General features: G+C 37.0%; 3 protein-coding genes across 5 annotated transcripts; all 3 read right to left on the reverse strand.

Annotated features, from left to right (window-relative positions):
- Positions 1 to 95: 95 nt before the first annotated feature.
- Positions 96 to 15,237, reverse strand: LOC141610585 (putative F-box protein At1g49610). 2 transcript variants are annotated; one of them, XM_074428749.1, is made up of 4 exons: positions 15,151 to 15,237; positions 1,006 to 2,798; positions 717 to 896; positions 96 to 622 (listed from the first exon to the last, which is right to left on the reverse strand). In XM_074428749.1, exons 2-4 carry the CDS (start codon positions 1,963 to 1,965, stop codon positions 320 to 322), a joined length of 1,443 nt encoding a protein of 480 aa, XP_074284850.1. In that variant the 5' UTR covers positions 1,966 to 2,798; positions 15,151 to 15,237; the 3' UTR covers positions 96 to 319. The 2 variants fall into 2 exon arrangements, with proteins under 2 accessions (XP_074284850.1, XP_074284849.1); XM_074428748.1 differs by lacking the exon at positions 15,151 to 15,237 and adding an exon at positions 11,794 to 11,867.
- Positions 3,544 to 9,352, reverse strand: LOC141610584 (putative disease resistance protein RGA1). The gene is made up of 2 exons (XM_074428747.1): positions 9,021 to 9,352; positions 3,544 to 7,161 (listed from the first exon to the last, which is right to left on the reverse strand). Exon 2 carries the CDS (start codon positions 7,145 to 7,147, stop codon positions 3,791 to 3,793), a length of 3,357 nt encoding a protein of 1,118 aa, XP_074284848.1. The 5' UTR covers positions 7,148 to 7,161; positions 9,021 to 9,352; the 3' UTR covers positions 3,544 to 3,790.
- On the reverse strand, positions 11,766 to 16,611 carry LOC141610583 (disease resistance protein RGA2-like). 2 transcript variants are annotated; one of them, XR_012528356.1, is made up of 3 exons: positions 16,523 to 16,611; positions 11,984 to 15,759; positions 11,766 to 11,867 (listed from the first exon to the last, which is right to left on the reverse strand). XR_012528356.1 is itself a non-coding variant. In XM_074428746.1 (2 exons), exon 2 carries the CDS (start codon positions 15,448 to 15,450, stop codon positions 12,043 to 12,045), a length of 3,408 nt encoding a protein of 1,135 aa, XP_074284847.1. In that variant the 5' UTR covers positions 15,451 to 15,759; positions 16,523 to 16,611; the 3' UTR covers positions 11,766 to 12,042. The 2 variants fall into 2 exon arrangements, 1 of the variants encoding a protein (XP_074284847.1); XM_074428746.1 differs by having other exon boundaries at positions 11,766 to 15,759.
- Positions 16,612 to 17,822: the final 1,211 nt, after the last annotated feature.

Raw genomic sequence — 17,822 nt, forward strand, 5'->3', positions numbered from 1 at the left:
AGTAGAGCTTAGCTGAGCTGAACTAAAATGAGCTGAAATTAAGCCGGAAAGAAAAGGCCTTAGCCTCAATTCCTCATCAGATCTAACTTGGTTAAGAGTTAGAGATTCTCAAATTCATTCTCCATTAGTCCATTGTATCATCTCAATTCCATCAATGTATGATCTAGAATAGTAATTTTTCTTAGGCAAGGATTTTCAGGCAGATAACAAAAGATCCATTACATTCTTTAAGGAAAAATAAATCTCAGTTACATTGAGACGAAAAAAAAGTCCGTACTTATTATTTTACAGCTGCCGAAAACCATCAATAATTTTGAGTTCAAACCTCTTTACAGAGGGAAACAATCACATGTTGAGAGGACCTTGGGAATGTTAGCAAGTTGTTAGAAAACTCGGTCCATTGTTCTGATGACAATAAGCTCTCGTACAACAATTTATCGTCCGCCTTGTAATAAATCACTAATTCAGCAAGGACAGTAGCATTCTGTAACAGGCTGCTTATCAAATGAACCAAACAAGGGTACGAGCACATAGAGGTGTTGTAGATGACTACGCGTTTGAGAGAGCGTGAACAACAGTCTTCTTCATCCATGGTAAAATTATCGAGTATTAACTCAATTGGCTGCAGAATCACAGTTAACAAAATGAGACGGAATGTCCAACACTGAAAAATATATGCTTTTGGTGTATAATGTTTAAAACATGATATGAAGTACCTGAAGAAAATCTCTGTGCCAGCTTGTAACATCTATCACAAGTTCCTCCAAGTACGGTGAATTTTTCAACATGCGACATAGTCCAGGGATGTGCTTTTCCGTCAACCACATACTAAGCTCAACACGCTCCCAATTCAAAGATATTTGTGGAAGATGCTTTTCCATGCAGTAAAAGAACACCTGGTAATTAACAAGCACATAAATACAGAATTATACACACTACTGTTTACTGCTGTACTGTAGTAGACTCAAATTAAAGAGGTAATAAAAGGCAGGAGAAACGTCTTACCGTGACAAATTCACACGAAAATGAGACAAACTTGGCAGTTAAAACCGGCTTCAAAGCAGCCATAAACTGTTCAAACTCTTTGAACTCCAGATTTTGAGATCTTAGATTAAATTTAACATCGACAAGAGATGAAAGATCTTGAACTTCAATACAATTAACAAATCCAGTGAACCAAAAAGACCTCAAATGTGGACAATTAACAATCGGCCCAACATCGTAATGTTCAGAAGTATCAAGGATCAGTTTTTCAACATTAGAAGCATCAATCCTCACCTCCTCCAATACTGAACAATTATAAATCTCCAATTCCTTCAATACAGGACACCCTTGAGTGATATTATGTAACACATAACCACTGATCTCGACCCGTATCAGCCTCAGGACTTGTAGCAAACTCATTTGAAGGCGGGTCTGGGGCTTAATCTCAAGAAACTCCAGTTTCAGTTCAGTAATTGAATCATTGACAAATTCAGTATAAGGTAATTTGTACAACAGTTCATCAGGTTCCACCATACCAACATTAAACTCAAGAATTTCGACATCTTTCCTTAGAGCAAAATCTATCCACGAGTCTAGCTCATGACTTAGCTTAGCCTCTTCTATGTCAGAATAGTAACTCCCACCGATACTGACCCGAAACCGGGTTATCTTGGGGCGCCTGTGGCGTACCAAGACATTTCGTACGAAAATGAAGAATGCCCAATTCACTGATGAGTATTCATCATTATCATCACCACCACCATCACCGGCATCAACATTGTCAGGACATAAGTTGTACCATATGTCGAAAGTCGAGTCATCGAAATCGAGGTTTGGGAGTAAAGTCCAGAGGGTGCCAAAGCGCTTAAGTAGCATTGTTCTAACAGAATCAAGGGTGGGTAGAAATGACAGGATGTGTACGAGAATTGGGTCGGGTAAAACAGATAGCCTATCATTTACTACTTCAACATTAGAATCCATAGTATTTTACCAATATTATCAATCTATAATATCGACTAGTTCGATAAGTCGATAACCAAAGGACTTTGTTGCCCTTTTCGGACACCACCTATCCAGTTCGAACTCAGGCTTTAAGAAAAATGACTGACTACAATATACTAATGTATAACAGTAGAAGTGTAAAAACAAAAGACTTACACTAATGAAGACGGATATTGTCGTCTTAAACAAGAATTTGTGACTACACACTAATATCAGATGATACAAAAACAGTAGGAAGTTAGATTGATGAAAACCTGACTTCACTTGGGCAAGTTGTTGAAAGAAAAGATAGACTTCCCTTGCAATCAAAAGATTTGTAGTAAGGATATTATATAGTATATGATGTGAATCATATTTTTTGACTTGGTCATACCACATGCTAATTCAGTACTCGACAAGGAACAAAAAGTTGCACCAACTTGATTGAATTTTTTGCTTTTAAAATGTCTGTAGACCTATTTTTAAAACAAAACTGTTTATGTGTAGTCTGATATTATAAGGCTTTGTCGCCTTTGAGACTCAAAATGACCGATTTAACAAAAACCTTGATACTTATAACTGAAATAAACCCATAACGACCTGAAGTCGACTTCGGTCCGTTATCAATCATATATGTCTCACAATTTTTACATGTGAGACACCCTCATAGGAGACTAAGTGTTCACGCGACACTAGCTACTTTAGAGTTAGAAAAATGCACAAACTGATCGAAGAAAGAGCATTTAAATATAATAATCTGCGAGGAAGAAATTTAAGGAATTTACCTACCATAATGCAATTTTAGTTGGAATCATGAAAGATCCGTTGAAGACCTGTGACACAAAAACAAACTAAGACTACTAGTCTACTACTTCCTCTGCCCCAATTATTTGTTTAACTTTGATTAAAATACTCTCACAAAGATTACAAAAGGTAAGCAAATCAATAAATCGAGTACTGTGTTTGGTAAAACTAATTTGAAAAAGGAATCGAAACACGAAAAAGCGACTGAAAAACGAAAAAGCTAATCGAAACACGAAAAGGAAGGTGATAAGGAATCGAAAATTAGGATTTGAAAAGGAATCGATTATATAAAAAATGTTTGGCAAACTAGCTGAAAAGGTAGCTGATTTTTGGTAAAATGACGTAAAAGGATATAATAATTATTTAATATTATAGATTGAAGGGTAAAACACGGAAAATAACTTATTTCAGGCACCTGAAATCTCAAATGCTACTCTAGGTAGCATTTCATTTCAGGTAGCTTATTTGGACAAATAAGCTACTTGCCAAACATTTACACAAAATTCAGGTAGTTGAAATTTTGGTCAAATGAGCTACTTTGGTCAAATAAGCTACCTGAAGTGTCATGCCAAACAGAGCCTAATACTCTCCCGTTATCCCAACTATATTGTCTCCATTTGTGTTCCGGGCATCCAACAATACTTCATCCGAATTCTATTGTCACCATTTCCTTTTGAGCAAGGTTAATAATATGTCATTCATTTTTTTTTTATTAAATACAATCTTTATAGTTAAAAATACAATATTTAACCAAATCGGACAATACCAAAACTATTAAAAGAAGAATAATCAAGTTGATTAAACAACTTAAGCACATGATTAATCAAGTTGCAAAACCAAGCATTATAATAAAGAAAAAGCAGGTTGCAAAAGAGGAACAATTATCAGTTGATTAAACAATTGCAGAGACAATATTAAATGTTTAAATATAAACCCAGAAAGGGGAAAAATAAGCAAGAAAAAAGGGGAAAAAAACTCTTCAAACTGCAATGGGAAAGCAGAATGCCATGAGGAAATCTTATTAGGATTCACTAGGTCGGATGTCAACGGAGGGTATATGTCGGAGCTTGGACCAGTCCTCCCCATCTGGATTTTGAAATCTTTCAGTTACAAACGGACAACACCTCACCTCCAACAGCTGCAACAAGGTAAGGTCCCGCAATAAGCCTACATTTAATTGCAGTTTCTCACAGCATATAATGCGCAGGGATCGAAGAGAAGACAAGCTACTTATCTCTTCGGGGAGGGATGTAAGATGCCATAACTGGTCAATTGTTAAGTTTTCAAGGGAAGTTAAATGTCTGATTCCTTTAGGGATGGTTTGCATCGTCAACTCTAATAATTCCAGGGACCGGAGTCTTCCCCCAATGGATCTCCATGGCATTTCATCATCATCATCATCGCTGTAGTCACCATCTTCTTCTTTTGTTGAGACAGAGAATGTCAACTTGGGGAGAAACTGTAATCGGAGTGAATCCAATGCTGTTAGATGCTCCCACCCTACTCCTTCAAGAGACCTCAACTTAATACACCCCTGAACTGTAAGGCTCCGCAGGTAACGACAGCCTTTGAATGTCTCTGCAAGTTGTGACATACTCTCTATGTCACCATTTCCAGATATAAGAACGCTAGTTAGACCTTCCATTGTCAACACTTTCAGGTAATCAAGGTTGTCTACTTCCACCTCCCTTAATTTGACTGAATCGTTCCCCTGACCCAAACTCGTGAACCATAATTCTTTGTTCACAGCATACAATTTCAGCTTTTCTAGGCTTACACAAGCAGGAAATGATGTCAGTTTTCTACACATACTAATGTCCAGCTTGGAGAGCCGGGAAAAGCAAGGCTGTAAATGATTGTTGCAGTCTATATCTTCCCCTCTCCACCATCCTCTCAACTCACTCATAAATGAAACTTTAAGTTCCTCTAGGGAAGGAAAAAACACTTCTCTACTACTGCCATTACGGGTTGAATCCTCCATGTATTCCAATTTATCCAAAAAGGCTAGTGAGAGAGACTTGAGATGTAGTAGTTTGCTCAATGACGGCAAATTCAACAAGTTGGGATAACTGAAAAGATCAATATGGACAAGATTCGGAAGAAAGGTGGCCCAATTACCTACTTTTCCAGCTCCACGCCAACTAAATGGAAGTGTAGCTCCTTTGTAAACTGACAAATTGAGTCTCTTTAAAGAAGGAGGTGGCTCGAGTTTTTCTAGCAAAGTTTCATGATTTCCATTAGCTTGCATCCATATCTCTAATGCCTCGAGATGGTTCATACTTCTCAAATATCCTCCCCTAACTTCCACGCTACCCATGAATTTATGATCGATTATAATTTCAAAGCTTCCTCTTAGATTCTTCAATGCTAGTAGATTTTCTAGCTCCCCAATGGAACTTTCTCCACTCACAACAAACCAGGTAAGAAAACATAGGCAACTCAGTTTGTCAAGACCTGAAGGCATGTGTTTCAAGTCATAACAGGAAGATATATCCAAGTGCCTCAGATTTACCAATTTGGCGAAACCCTTTGGCAACTCTTGCAAACCTTCGCACCTCTTTAGATTTAAGGTTTGCAGGTTATACAGTTTTGTAATTGAATCAGGAAGCACCAGTAGACGCTTATTGTAAGATAGATCAAGATACCTTAAATGCGATAGTTTACCAATTGAATTTGGTAAATTCTGGATGTCTAGGTCATGCAAATCTAATGTCCTAAGAAACTTCCAATTTTTTACCAGTTCAGCTACCTGAAAGTTGATATCAAACCCATCTCGAACATAAGAGCGGATCTTACACTTCAAGAAAACACTTTCTTTACATTTACTTCCTATGTGAAATAAGTGATGAACTTCATCCCCGAAATTGGTTTGGATAGAACTTACTGCCACAACACCCTTTCCTGCTACCTTTTGAGCAACATCGTGAATCAAATCATGGATTTTAAATGATTTAACCCCTCCAAGTTTATTCATTTCTACATCTTGGAAAAAACATCTTCGTAGCAAGATTGAAATATATTCCTCACCAGCATCTTCGAGGCTCTGACCCACATCCAACGGAACTATGTATCCCTGTGCCATCCAAAGCCTAATCAACTTCTCCTTGTTTATTCTGAAATCCTTGGGGAACAATGCGCAATAGGTAAAGCAAGTCTTCAATGGCGATTCAAGGTTATCATAGCTAAGTTTCAGTATGGACATAATCTTATTATCTCCATCTTTAAGCTTGGCTAATCCGCATTCCTGAAATAATCTCCATTTACTTTCATCCTGACCATATAAAAGAGTTCCCACAACTCTGATAGCGAGAGGAACATTAGAGCATTGTTCAACAATCTTCTTGCCAAGTGTAATTAATTCGGCATAATTCACATCTTGTCTATCTTTTTCCCCAAATGCCGTCATCTCAAATAAACGCCATGAATTTTCAGGAGACAATCCTGTTAGCTCATATTTGTGTTTCTCATCAACCACCATTGCAGTCCTTTGAGAACGTGTGGTTACCAAAACCCTACTTCCTCCTCCACCACTCATTAAGAATTTTTTTAAACTAAGCCACTTCTCAAGATCTTCATTCCATACATCGTCTAGAACTATTAAGTACTTCTTCCCTCCAAGATAACCTAGAAGTTTCCTATGTACCAGATCCATCGTTAAACCATCATGTTTGTTATCAGAAGCTGATTCTAAAATCTTAGCAAGAATTTTTTTCACTTTAAATTCCTCTGCATTTTCATCAGACACACATGTCCATAACCTCAAGGGAAATGCAGCTGTAACTCTATCATCATTAAACACAAGTTGGGCAAGCGTACTTTTCCCCAACCCACCAATTCCCACTATAGAGAGGAAAGACATTTCATCTTGCGAACTAGAATCTAAAAGCATATGGATAACCTTATTAAGATCGTCTTCTCGCCCGATAATAACCTCATCCGAATACACATAAGAACAAGTGTCCTCCCTTCTCTCCCTAATAGGTAGGGAGTCAAATCTAAACCCAAACCTTTTATGATTACTAGCCATACCATCAAGTTTTTTCCTAATTTTCTTAACTTCTCTGTACATAGAAATCACGACACTAGGGGTATTTATCGTAGACGAAAACAAGTTGCATACCTTTTCAAAGAGTTTAGCATCCTTGTTGTGCTGCTTAAGTTCAGCTCTAGTACGAACCTCATCAAACAAATCATCAGCATCATAAACAGCATCCTGGAGCTTTTTAATATAGTGTTGCGCTTCATGAGAGAGTTGCCCCTTAGACTCGGCGTCAAGGAGGACTCTCCTGATGGTGCCGATGGTCTCTTTGAGGTGATCAAGCTCAGATTCATAGCCCCTTAGTGAGCGAATCTGTCTTATGGCCTCAGACCCCACCATTTCAATCAGTTTTTCTGTGATTTCAGCCATTGTTATTCAAAGTAATGAAGGTTGTAATTGTGTGCAGGAGGAGATTGGAGTACTAATGTATTTCAGAGTAATGAATTGATATCTCAATCTTTACCCAAATGACATCTTAAATAATGGCAGGTTAAGATATGAAGAATTAAAAATGCACGAGACTATCCAAGCTGGTTTTCATTATGACAGGCATATCCGTTCTAAGATTATAACTGGTCAAATAGCGCTTCATTTGCATAGCTGGCACAAACTTTATGCTAGTTTCAAGGCATTCTGCTTTTGCCTCATCTATCTTATTTGAACCGTTTTAGGTATAAAACAGATATGTCCGTCTTAAACAAATAGGTATAAAATACAGATACGGCACTTCCAAAACTGCGGGCATCTTCCTAAGCATCTAGACATTCAGACATTATTGAATTATTGAATCATTGATTGAATTTATACCTTCAGTAGCAGATAATTAATTGATACTTTAGTTTTAGTTGGTTATTGTTGACTTGTTGAGGATCTACGAAAAGCATGTAGCACTAATCAGGACCTCATGTTTCATTTTTCTTTTCTTTCCACTTTTCCTGCATATATTTTTAATTTACTACACTGGTAAGAAACACTATTGAGAGTCTTTGGTAAAACATAGGTCGAAACAAATATATCCGCGAAAGTGGTAATCTAGCCCTTTACTTATATTCTTTGGATAACTTATCGTGGTTATAAATTTAAAAGTTTTTTTTTTCTTAAGAGGAACAAGATTACAAAAAATTTGAGGTGCGGAAATCTGTTATTCAGTTGCCATTGTCTGACCCAGTAAGTGGATTATACATCTGATGTAGTACATCAGGTATAGTTTTTGAGCATTAAGATAAAGTTTTTGAGTTTTAATCTAAAATTTTTGAATTTTATTATAAAGTTTTTGAGTTTATTACTTAAACTTTAATATCAACAATTGGTCTCCCTTGTGACGGGTTACCATTTGTGACGGATATTTTGTGAGATAAAATGGTAACAAAATGGGTTAGTGGAGAAAGGGGACCACATGAATAGTGTTGCAGAGAGAGAAAAAGTGGGTACATTGTGAGGTAAAATGGTATCCGTCTTCAGCTTGTGACGGATATGTCATGTCTTCAATGAGAATTTGTGTAATATCAAAAAGTTACGTTATAACTCAAAAAAATTACATATAAGCTCAAAAATTTTGATTTTTGACATCATAAAAAAAAAATGTAATTTATAAACTCTATAGTACTTAAAAAAAATACATAAAAACTCAAAAAATCATTAAATATGATGTAGTACATCTGATGTACAATCCTTTTTCTCTTGTCTGACCATCTGCCATTCATTTTAGACCAAAAACTTTTCAATTTTTCGTAAAATAACCAAGTCCGACACTTGGGTATGCACCCGTCTCCGACCCTTCCAATTGAATCAATCTGTCACTAACGCGTTTCTGAAGTATTTTACACATAGAAAACTTCAAAAAAAAAAAAAAAAAAAAAAAACCAAGAATACTACAAATTATTCCTCTGGAGTTTAATTTAATACAGTAGCTCCTATCAATCATTTGTTTAAAATGAATGAGACGGAAGACGGAGTGAGTATTTAACTTCAAAGGTATCGAACAATTAGATAGCGAGTTTATCTTGTCTAAGACCGTCTTAACATTAAATCACATTAAAATATAGAAAGAAAAGAAGTCGATCTTATTCTATAATTTGTGAAAATGGGGACAATTAACAACATTAAGAATATATAACGATAAATAATTAGTAATAAAATCAATCAACATGAATTAACAATTAATTAACAGAAGAATTGAAAAAAAGAGTCAAAGATGAGCGAAATCAAACACCTGTTGATTATGAATGAGGAATTGAAATTCGCAAATTCTCGTAACAATTTGAGCTGGAATCATATCCAATCATCGTTAATTACTCTTCTTGTAATTCCGATTTCCCAATTTGTAAACTGGTAAAATTTGTAAATTAAAGAATCTGTTTTTCTATATACGGAGGCCGGAGTTTGTCTATGACCCGATTCCAATCTGAGCCGATTAGGGTTTAGGGGCATAAACGAGCCAATCTGAGCCGATTAGGGTTTAGGGGCATAAACGAGCCAATCTGAGCCGATGCTAGCGATCGTCTCGGAATTTTAAGTGCAAGGTGGGACTTGGCTCGAGCTTGAATTGAGCTCGGTTGTCATTATGTTTTTTTCATTTACTCGTCTTTACATATGATTAAAAAAAGAATTTCTTTTCTTATTAAAAAAAAGCACATATAGTTAAAAATGTTACTCTTTCGTCACGGTTATTTGTTTACCTCTATTTCACTTTTGGATGTCTCATTTATTGTTTACTATTCTCATTGAAGACGGACACTTTTCGTCACAAGCTGAAAACGGGCTAAATATCGTCATTTTAACGACAAAATGTGACCATTTTAATGACAAATTATTATAGCTTAGGAAATTGTTCTGGTAACTTTTTAGGTAAAATGGTTACATTTTCGTCTTAAATGGGTCACATTTTACCCCGTCTTCAGCTTGTGACGAAATGTACCCGTCACAAGCAAGACGCTTTGATTGTCCACTTATCTCTTGATAACAATACCTATAAGGCCCTGTTCTTTTGGACTTAAAGTCATTTAATATAAGTTTACTTTAGATCCTATAAGTTCAATTGATTGATTCGAGATCCTATAAGTTGATTCGATTCTATAAGTTCGATTCGATTGATTCGAGATCCTATAAGTTCGATTCGATTCGATTCGATTCGATTCGAGATCCTATAAGTTCGATTCGATTGATTCGAGATCCTATAAGTTGATTGATTCGATTCGATCCTATAAGTTGATTCGGATCCTATACCTCACTTAATTTAAGTTCGATTCGATTGATTCGAGATCCTATAAGTTGATTCGATTCGAGATCCTATAAGTTGATTGATTGAGATCCTATAAGTTGATTCGATTCAGATCCTATAAGTTGATTGATTCGGATGCAATAAGCTCGATTCGAGATCCTATAAGTTAAGTTAAGTTCGATTCGAGATCCTATAAGGATTCGATTCGAGATCGATAAGTTTCATCAAAAAAAAGCAGGCCTAAATGGTCATATCCTCTCTCCTTCACCTTTGTGCCAAAATCAAAGGTAAACTTTAATCAGGCTTGAATTTGATGAACTCGGCTTGAGCTTGGTTTGATCGAGTTCGAGGCTTAAATTTAACTTTAATCGGGCCGATTATGAAGGCTTGACGAGTCGGTTATTCATTCATAGTCTTAATCGTATTACAGAATCATCTGCATCATTTTCAAGGTCCAGGAAAAAAAGGATAAAATGGGTGATCAGAGATTAAACCATTATAGAAATTTAACAAATCTTCTTCTATTATCTCGTCCCCCGAAAGATAAGTTGGTAAACAAATGGCGGGAACGGAGAGAATACTTGCTTTAGAGAGAAAAATCAGCACCAGAACTTAAGCAAACCACCACTACAATTAATTGGGTCCTAAGAAGACCAAAGAGGTGGGTTGCACTTCCGCTCAACATTTAGCAAGCAAGAGAGTTGCCCTACTCCTCCTCCTCCTCGGATTTCGAAGGCAACTTAACAGACGAGAGTTTACGGGCATAATAGCCATAAGGCGGAGATAAAAACAATCGCTGCAAAATTAATAGCTAGTGAGGTGAAGAACCAAGGAGTACTATTCATAAGGACAAAAGGCGATAAACACAGCTAGAAATACTCAGGGCCGGCTGAATGGGTATACAATCCGCGCGGTCGAACAAGGCCCCCAGTTTAAGAGGGCCCAATAGTAGTCTGTGAGGTTGTTACATATAAATATTAGCGAGATATCATGACATAAAGCTGTTGGTGTCTTGGTGGTAATTGATCCATTTATTGTCACCAGTGACTCGAGTTCGACTCCATGCCCAATTCACTGATGAGCATTCATCATTATCTCCACCACCACCAGTCACCACCACAATATCAGGAATCGAACCTGGGTTGTCTGTGAAAATGCAAATGGCGCACCAGAACAGTTCGTATGAAAATGAAGAATGCCCAATTCACTGATGAGCATTCATCATTATCTCCACCACCACCACCGGCGGCATTAACACTGTCATGACAAATGTACCATATGTCAAAACTCAGAGTCATCAAAATCGCGACTCGGGAGTAAAGTCCACAGGGTGCCAAAGGACTTAAGTAACATAGTTCAGATAGAATCAAGGGTTGGTAGAAATGACAGGATGTGTATGAGAATTGGGGCTGGTAATACAGATAGCCCTATCATTTACTACTTCAACCTTTCAATCCATAGTATTTTACAATAAGTCGATAGCCAAAGATCTCAAGTTCGATTTAAGAAGTGGTAAGGTTTTGTCACCCTTGTAACCAAAATGACTGACTACATAATATTACTGATATAGAACAGTAGAAGTGTAAGAACAAAAGAACTACACAAGTTTCATACGGATATTGTCGTCTTAAACAAGAATTTGTGACTACACACTAGTAACACAGTAAGAATTTAGATTGATGTGAATCATATTTTTTTGACTTAGTCGTACCACATGTTACTTCAGTACTTGACAAGGAACAAAAAGTTGCACCAACTTGATTACCTATTTTAAAGTCATCGTTTAAGTCTCTTATCGACTTCTATATTTCAAGAGTGACTTGCTTAAACTGAGCCGAACTGAAATCCGGGAAAAAAAAAAAAACATGAGTCAAAATTAAGCGACTCAAAATGACGGATTTAAAAGAAAAACCTAGCCCTAATTGATTACATTTTCGGAAAGTATAGAAAAGAACCTTCACATGAGCTGCATAAATCAGATGTGCTTGGCAAACTTATCAGTGCATCTAATGACTTAATTTGCACGGATGTCAACAGAGGGTATATGTCGGAGCTGGGCCCAGTCCTCCCCATCCGGATCTTGAAATCTTTCAGTTATAAGCGGACAATCCCTCACTTTCAACAACTGCAAGGAGGGGAGATCCTGCAGAATACTCGGTTCTAAACGGAGCTTTGGGCAGCCAGTTATGCAAAGAAATCGAAGAAAAACCAAGCTACTTATCCATTTTGGGAGGGCTTCCAGATTCTCGCACCAGTCAATTGCTAAGTTCTCAAGGGAAATCAAATGTCTGATTCCCTTAGGGATGGTCACCATGTTCAACAATAATAATTCCAGGGATCGGAGTCTTTCCCCAATGGATCTCCATGGCATCCCAACATCATCATCATCATCATCATCCTCATTATCATCATCATCACCATCTTCTTTTTCTTTTTCTGATTCCATGAAAGTCAAACTAGGGAGATTCACTAATCGTAGTGAATCCAAAGCTGTGAGATGCTCCCATCCTACTTTAAGAGACCTTAACCTATTACAATACGTAACTGCCAGGCTCCGTAGGGAAGGACATCCCTTGAATGTCTCCTCAAGTTTTGACAAACTCTCTATCTCATCATTTGCAAATATACAAATGCTAGTTAGACCTTCCGTGGTCAATACTGTAAGGTAATCAAGGTTGTCTATTTCCACCTCCCTTAGTTTGATAAAATCGTTCTGACCCAAACTTGCAATCCATAATTCTTTGTTTGCATCATACAATGTCAGCTTTTCTAGGCTTACAGAAGCAGGAAATGATGTCAGTTTTTTACACTCATAGATCGACAACTCGGAGAGTCTGGAAAAGCAGGCCTGTGAACAATTGTTACAGTCTATATCTTCCCCTTTCCACCATCCTCTCAACTCCCTCAGAGATGAAATTCCAAGTTTCTCGAGGGAAGGAAAAAACACTTCTCTATTACAGCAAGTATAGGTTGAATCCTCTATGTACTCCAATTTTTCCAAAGAATCAAGTAGAAGTGACTTGAGATGGGGTAGTTTGCTCAACGACGGCAAACACAACAAGTTGCAAGAATTGTAAAGGTAAAAGTGAACAAGATTGGGTAGAAAAGTGGCCCAATTATTTACTTTTCTCGCTCCCCACCAACTTGACGGAAATGTAGCTCCATTGTAATCAGACAAACGGAGACGCTTTAAAGAAGGAGGTGGCTCGAGTTTTTCCAGCAAAGTTTCATGGTTTCCACCACCTTCCATATCTATCTCTAGTGCCTCAAGATGATTCATGCTTCTCAAATATCCTCCCCTGCATTCCACGGTACCCCTGAAGTCATGAGTGATTTTAATATAAAAGCTACCTCTTAGGTTCTTCAATGCTAGTAGATTTTCAAGCTCCCCAATGGAACTTTCGTTGTCCACCATAAAAATGGTAAGAGCACATAGGCAACTCAATTTGTCTAGACCTAAAGGCATGCGCCTCAACTTATGACAACAATACACATCTAAGTGCCTAAGATTTGCCAATTTGGCTAAATCCTTTGGCAACTCTTTCAACCCTTCGCACCTCTTTAGATCTAAGGTTTGCAAATTATACAGTTCTGTAACTGAATCAGGAAGCACCACTAGACGCTTATTGTCAGACAGATCAAGATACCTTAAGTGCAATAGTTTACCAATTGAATTTGGTAAAGTCAGAATGTCTAGGTCATGCAAATCTAATGTTCTAAGAAACTTCCAATTTTCTACCAGTTTAGCTACCGGAAAATTGATCTCATACCCATCTCGAACATATGAGCGGATCCTACACTTCGAGAAAATACTTCCTAAAAATTTACTTCCTATGTGAAATAAGTGATGAGCTTCATCTCCTAAATTGCCCTGGATAGTACTTACTACCACAACACCCTTTCCTGCTACCTTTTGAGCAACATCGTGAATCAAGTCATGGATTTTAAATGATTTAACCCCTCCAATATCATTCTTTTCTACATCTTGAAAGAAACATCTTCGTAGCAAGATTGAAATATACTCCTCCCCAGCATCTTCCAGGCTCTGACCAACAATACCTGGAACTATGTATCCTTGTGCCATCCAAAGCCTAATCAACTTTTCCTTTTGTATTCTGAAATCCTTGGGGAACAATGCACAATAGGTAAAGCAAGTCTTTAATGGAGATTCAAGATTATCATAGCTAAGTTTCAGGACGGACATAATCTTATTATCTCCGTCTTTAAGCTTGGCTAATCCGCATTCTTGAAACAATCTCCAATGACTTTCATGCTGGCCATATAAAAGTGTTCCCACAACTTTAATAGCAAGAGGAACATTACAGCATTGCTCAACAATCTTCTGACCAAGCTTAATTAATTCAGAAGAATTCACATCTTGACCCCTTTTTTCCCCAAATGCTGTCATCTCAAATAAACGCCATGAGTTTTCAGGAGATAATTCTTTTAGCTCATATTTATGTTCCTCATCAACCACCATTGCAGTCCTTTCAGAACGTGTGGTTACCAAAACCCTCGTTCCTCCTCCACAACTCATTAAGAATTTTCTTAAACCAAGCCACTTCTCACGATCTTCGTTCCATACATCATCTAGAACTATTAAGTACTTCTTCCCTCCAAGAATACCTAGTAGTTTCCTATGTACCAAATCCATAGTTAAACCATTATGTTTGTCATCAGAAGCTGATTCTAAAATCTTAGCAAGAACTTTTTTCACTTGAAATTCCTCCACATTTTCGTCAGACACACATGTCCATAACCTCAAAGGAAACTCAGCAGTTACTCTATCATCATTAAACACAAGTTGGGCAAGCGTAGTTTTCCCCAACCCACCAACTCCCACTATAGAAAGGAAGGACACTCTGTCTTGCGAACTAGAATCTAAAAGCATATTGACAACCTTATTAAGATCGCCCTCTCTCCCGACAATAACCTCATCCGAATACACATAAGCACAAGTGTCCTCCCTCCGCTCCCTGATAAATCGGGAGTCAACACTAAACCCAAATTTGTCATGATTAGTAGTAATGCCATCCAATTTCTTCCTAATCTTCTTAACCTCACGAGACATAGAGTAGGCCATACTAATGGTATTTTTCTTTGGAGAAAACAAGTTGCGTACCTTTTCAGATAGTTTAGCATCCTTGTTGTGCTGCTTAAGCTCAGCTAGAGTACGAAACTCATCAAACAAATCATCAGCGTCATAAACAGCATCCTGGAGCTTTTGAATATAGTGTTGTGCTTCATGGGAGAGTTGATTCTTAGACTCGGCGTCAAGGAGCACTTTCCTGACTGTGGTGATGGTGTCTTTGAGGTCTTCAAGCTCAGATTTGTAGCCCCATAATGAACAAATCTCTCTGATGGCCTCAGACCCCACCACTTCAATCAGCCTTCCTGCAAGAGTGATCCCGATTCCAGCCATTATTTTTCAAAGTAACAGAAGTTGTGTTTTTGCGTGTGGAGGGGAGATTTGAGTGCTAAACTGCAAATGTATTTCTGACTAGTGATTTGCTAACCAAAACACTACTTTAATAATATCTTAAAAAAGCACGCGGTCGACAAAAGAGTACAGTATAGTCCATTAAAAATACAAATACAGCACTTAAAACTGTGAAACTTCATGGCTTCTTCTTGAACAATGAGGTACCAGTACAGGTATAAACGTGTAATATTATTTGATTAATCTGCCCGAAAAAGAGAGGGAACAAAGAGCTCGAAGAGAGAGCATAACCTACAAAAAACAGAATAAAAAACTTGCTTGTCATGTTGAATCTCAGGGCATCTTTCCAAACAACAAGGTATCAGAACAGATTAAAAAGTGACCTCAGGTTAGTACATTTTTTAAGAGTCGTATCGACTTTTATATTTTAAGAGTGACTTGCTTAAACTAAGCCGAACTGAAACCTGATAAAAAAAAAAATACAAACAAAAAAGGGTTATTTCACATGATTAATCCAAACTAATACTACTCTTCTCATATTAATACAAACTACACTTTAACTGAGAATAAACCAACCTTTCACCTCACTTAACTTTTACTAAACTCATGGAAGGGATACCTATACTAGTATACTACCAGTCTCCTATACAATTAATTTTCCCAAATACCCCCCTAATCATGTTTTTCCCTGCAAACCTAAATCATTTCAAAACCTAAATCAATCAAAAAGTCTAAACCAATCTCTTTCCCTAAATTAATTTCCCCCTAAATCAATAAGAAATATGTCATGGCAAATGATAACGCTAGAGCTGGAATCCTCACTCCTCAGAAGCGATCGACAATGTAAAAACGAAGATCCAAGACAAAGAAGGCATCCCACCAGACCAACAACGTCTAATCTTCGCTTGAAAGCAGCTTGAAGACGGGCGCACCTTAGCCGACTACAACATCCAGAAGGCAAACTAGGCCTTTGTGGTGGTGCTTAGAAGCGCAAGAATAAAACCTAAATCAAGCCAAAAAAGATTAAGCATAAGCAAAGGAAGGTTAAGCTTACTGTATTTGAAACAAATTTACAGCAAACTTCATCTTTTTGATCTTGTGCTAGTAGCTTGTTTGGGAACAAGCATTCCATTTCTATCTTTCCCATATTCAGTCTGCAACTATATGTCAATTAAAGTCAAGATCACTCTGAGTTCCTAATGATTGTCAATGATATCTGAATTTTTAATTTATTTTTAGATGAAGAAGAATCACAGTTCTGTAATATGCACTTTTATGATAATCAAAATCTTGAATTGAGAATTTTTGTGTTTCCCAAACATAATATTTGGATTTGTAATTTATCATTTCAATTTCTAGATTCTAGGCATTATTGTGTTAAGGAACCAGGGAGAAAAAAAAAAAGTGGACCCAAGGATGACCTGATGGGAAACCGTTCATAACAGGTAAATTTTGGCTTGGGTGTAGTAAAAGTTAAATGAGATAATAGTTCGGGTTATTTTCAGTTAAAGTGTAGTTTGTATTAATATGAGAAGAGGAGCCTTAGTATGGATTAATCACGTGAAATAACCCAAAAAAAAAAACCGTGAAGTACAGAAAAAATTTCCGTCACTTTTAAACAAGATTTATTTTCTAATTGGTACCGCTGAGTTTCAACTCTTACCCACTCAGCACTCAACTCAACTACCAACCGTGACCAGAGCCAATTTTCCGTCACTTTTGCTCCGTTAAGTAGAAGTATACCTAGCTCATCAAGTACTGCTAATTGTGAGTTCCTGATGTATTTTAACTTCCAATACTTCCAACCGCGACCAAAACCAATTTTCGGTCACTTTGAGCTTTTATAGACAGCTACAGCTTTGATGCTTGATAGCTACTCGCTCCGTCTCAATCATTTGTTTACCTTTGATTAAAATACTCTCTCAAAGAATTAAAAAAAAGGTAAACAAACGAATGGGACGAGGGAGTACATGATTAACATGAACCTTGGCTTTATACAGTATTAAAAATTAACATAATCATGGTAATTACTGTATATAAGCAGAACTATATTAAAAATTGCATAATCATGGTAATTCGGAGTATTAAAATGTTGATGAAATCAAAATTAAATTAAGCGAAGAATTTTCAACTTTTAACGGAACAATTGAACAAGAGTATAAAGATTAGCCAAAACAAACCTTTAGGGATTGAATTTGCAATTTCTTGCAATAATTTGCGCTGGAATCACATGGACTACAGAAGGAAAATAATTTTAACATAACTAAAACGGAAACATCAAGTACTTTAGTTACGCATTTAGATCTTCCTTTTAATGAGCTTCGTCCTATCCTTAGGGAGGACATCTTTGGGGT

The sequence above is a fragment of the Silene latifolia genome, chromosome 11 (genome assembly GCF_048544455.1).
Source record: "Silene latifolia isolate original U9 population chromosome 11, ASM4854445v1, whole genome shotgun sequence".
Lineage (NCBI taxonomy): Eukaryota > Viridiplantae > Streptophyta > Magnoliopsida > Caryophyllales > Caryophyllaceae > Silene > Silene latifolia.

Excerpts from the sequence above, each read along its gene's own strand:
- LOC141610585 (XM_074428749.1), bottom strand. The coding sequence starts at position 1,965 with ATGGATTCTAATGTTGAAGTAGTAAATGATAGGCTATCTGTTTTACCC. Across the intron at positions 897-1,005 it reads TTTCGTGTGAATTTGTCACG|GTGTTCTTTTACTGCATGGA; the intron begins GTAAGACGTTTC and ends GTTAATTACCAG. Across the intron at positions 623-716 it reads GGCACAGAGATTTTCTTCAG|CCAATTGAGTTAATACTCGA; the intron begins GTACTTCATATC and ends GTGATTCTGCAG.
- LOC141610584 (XM_074428747.1), bottom strand. The coding sequence starts at position 7,147 with ATGGTGGGGTCTGAGGCCATAAGACAGATTCGCTCACTAAGGGGCTAT.
- LOC141610583 (XM_074428746.1), bottom strand. The coding sequence starts at position 15,450 with ATGGCTGGAATCGGGATCACTCTTGCAGGAAGGCTGATTGAAGTGGTG.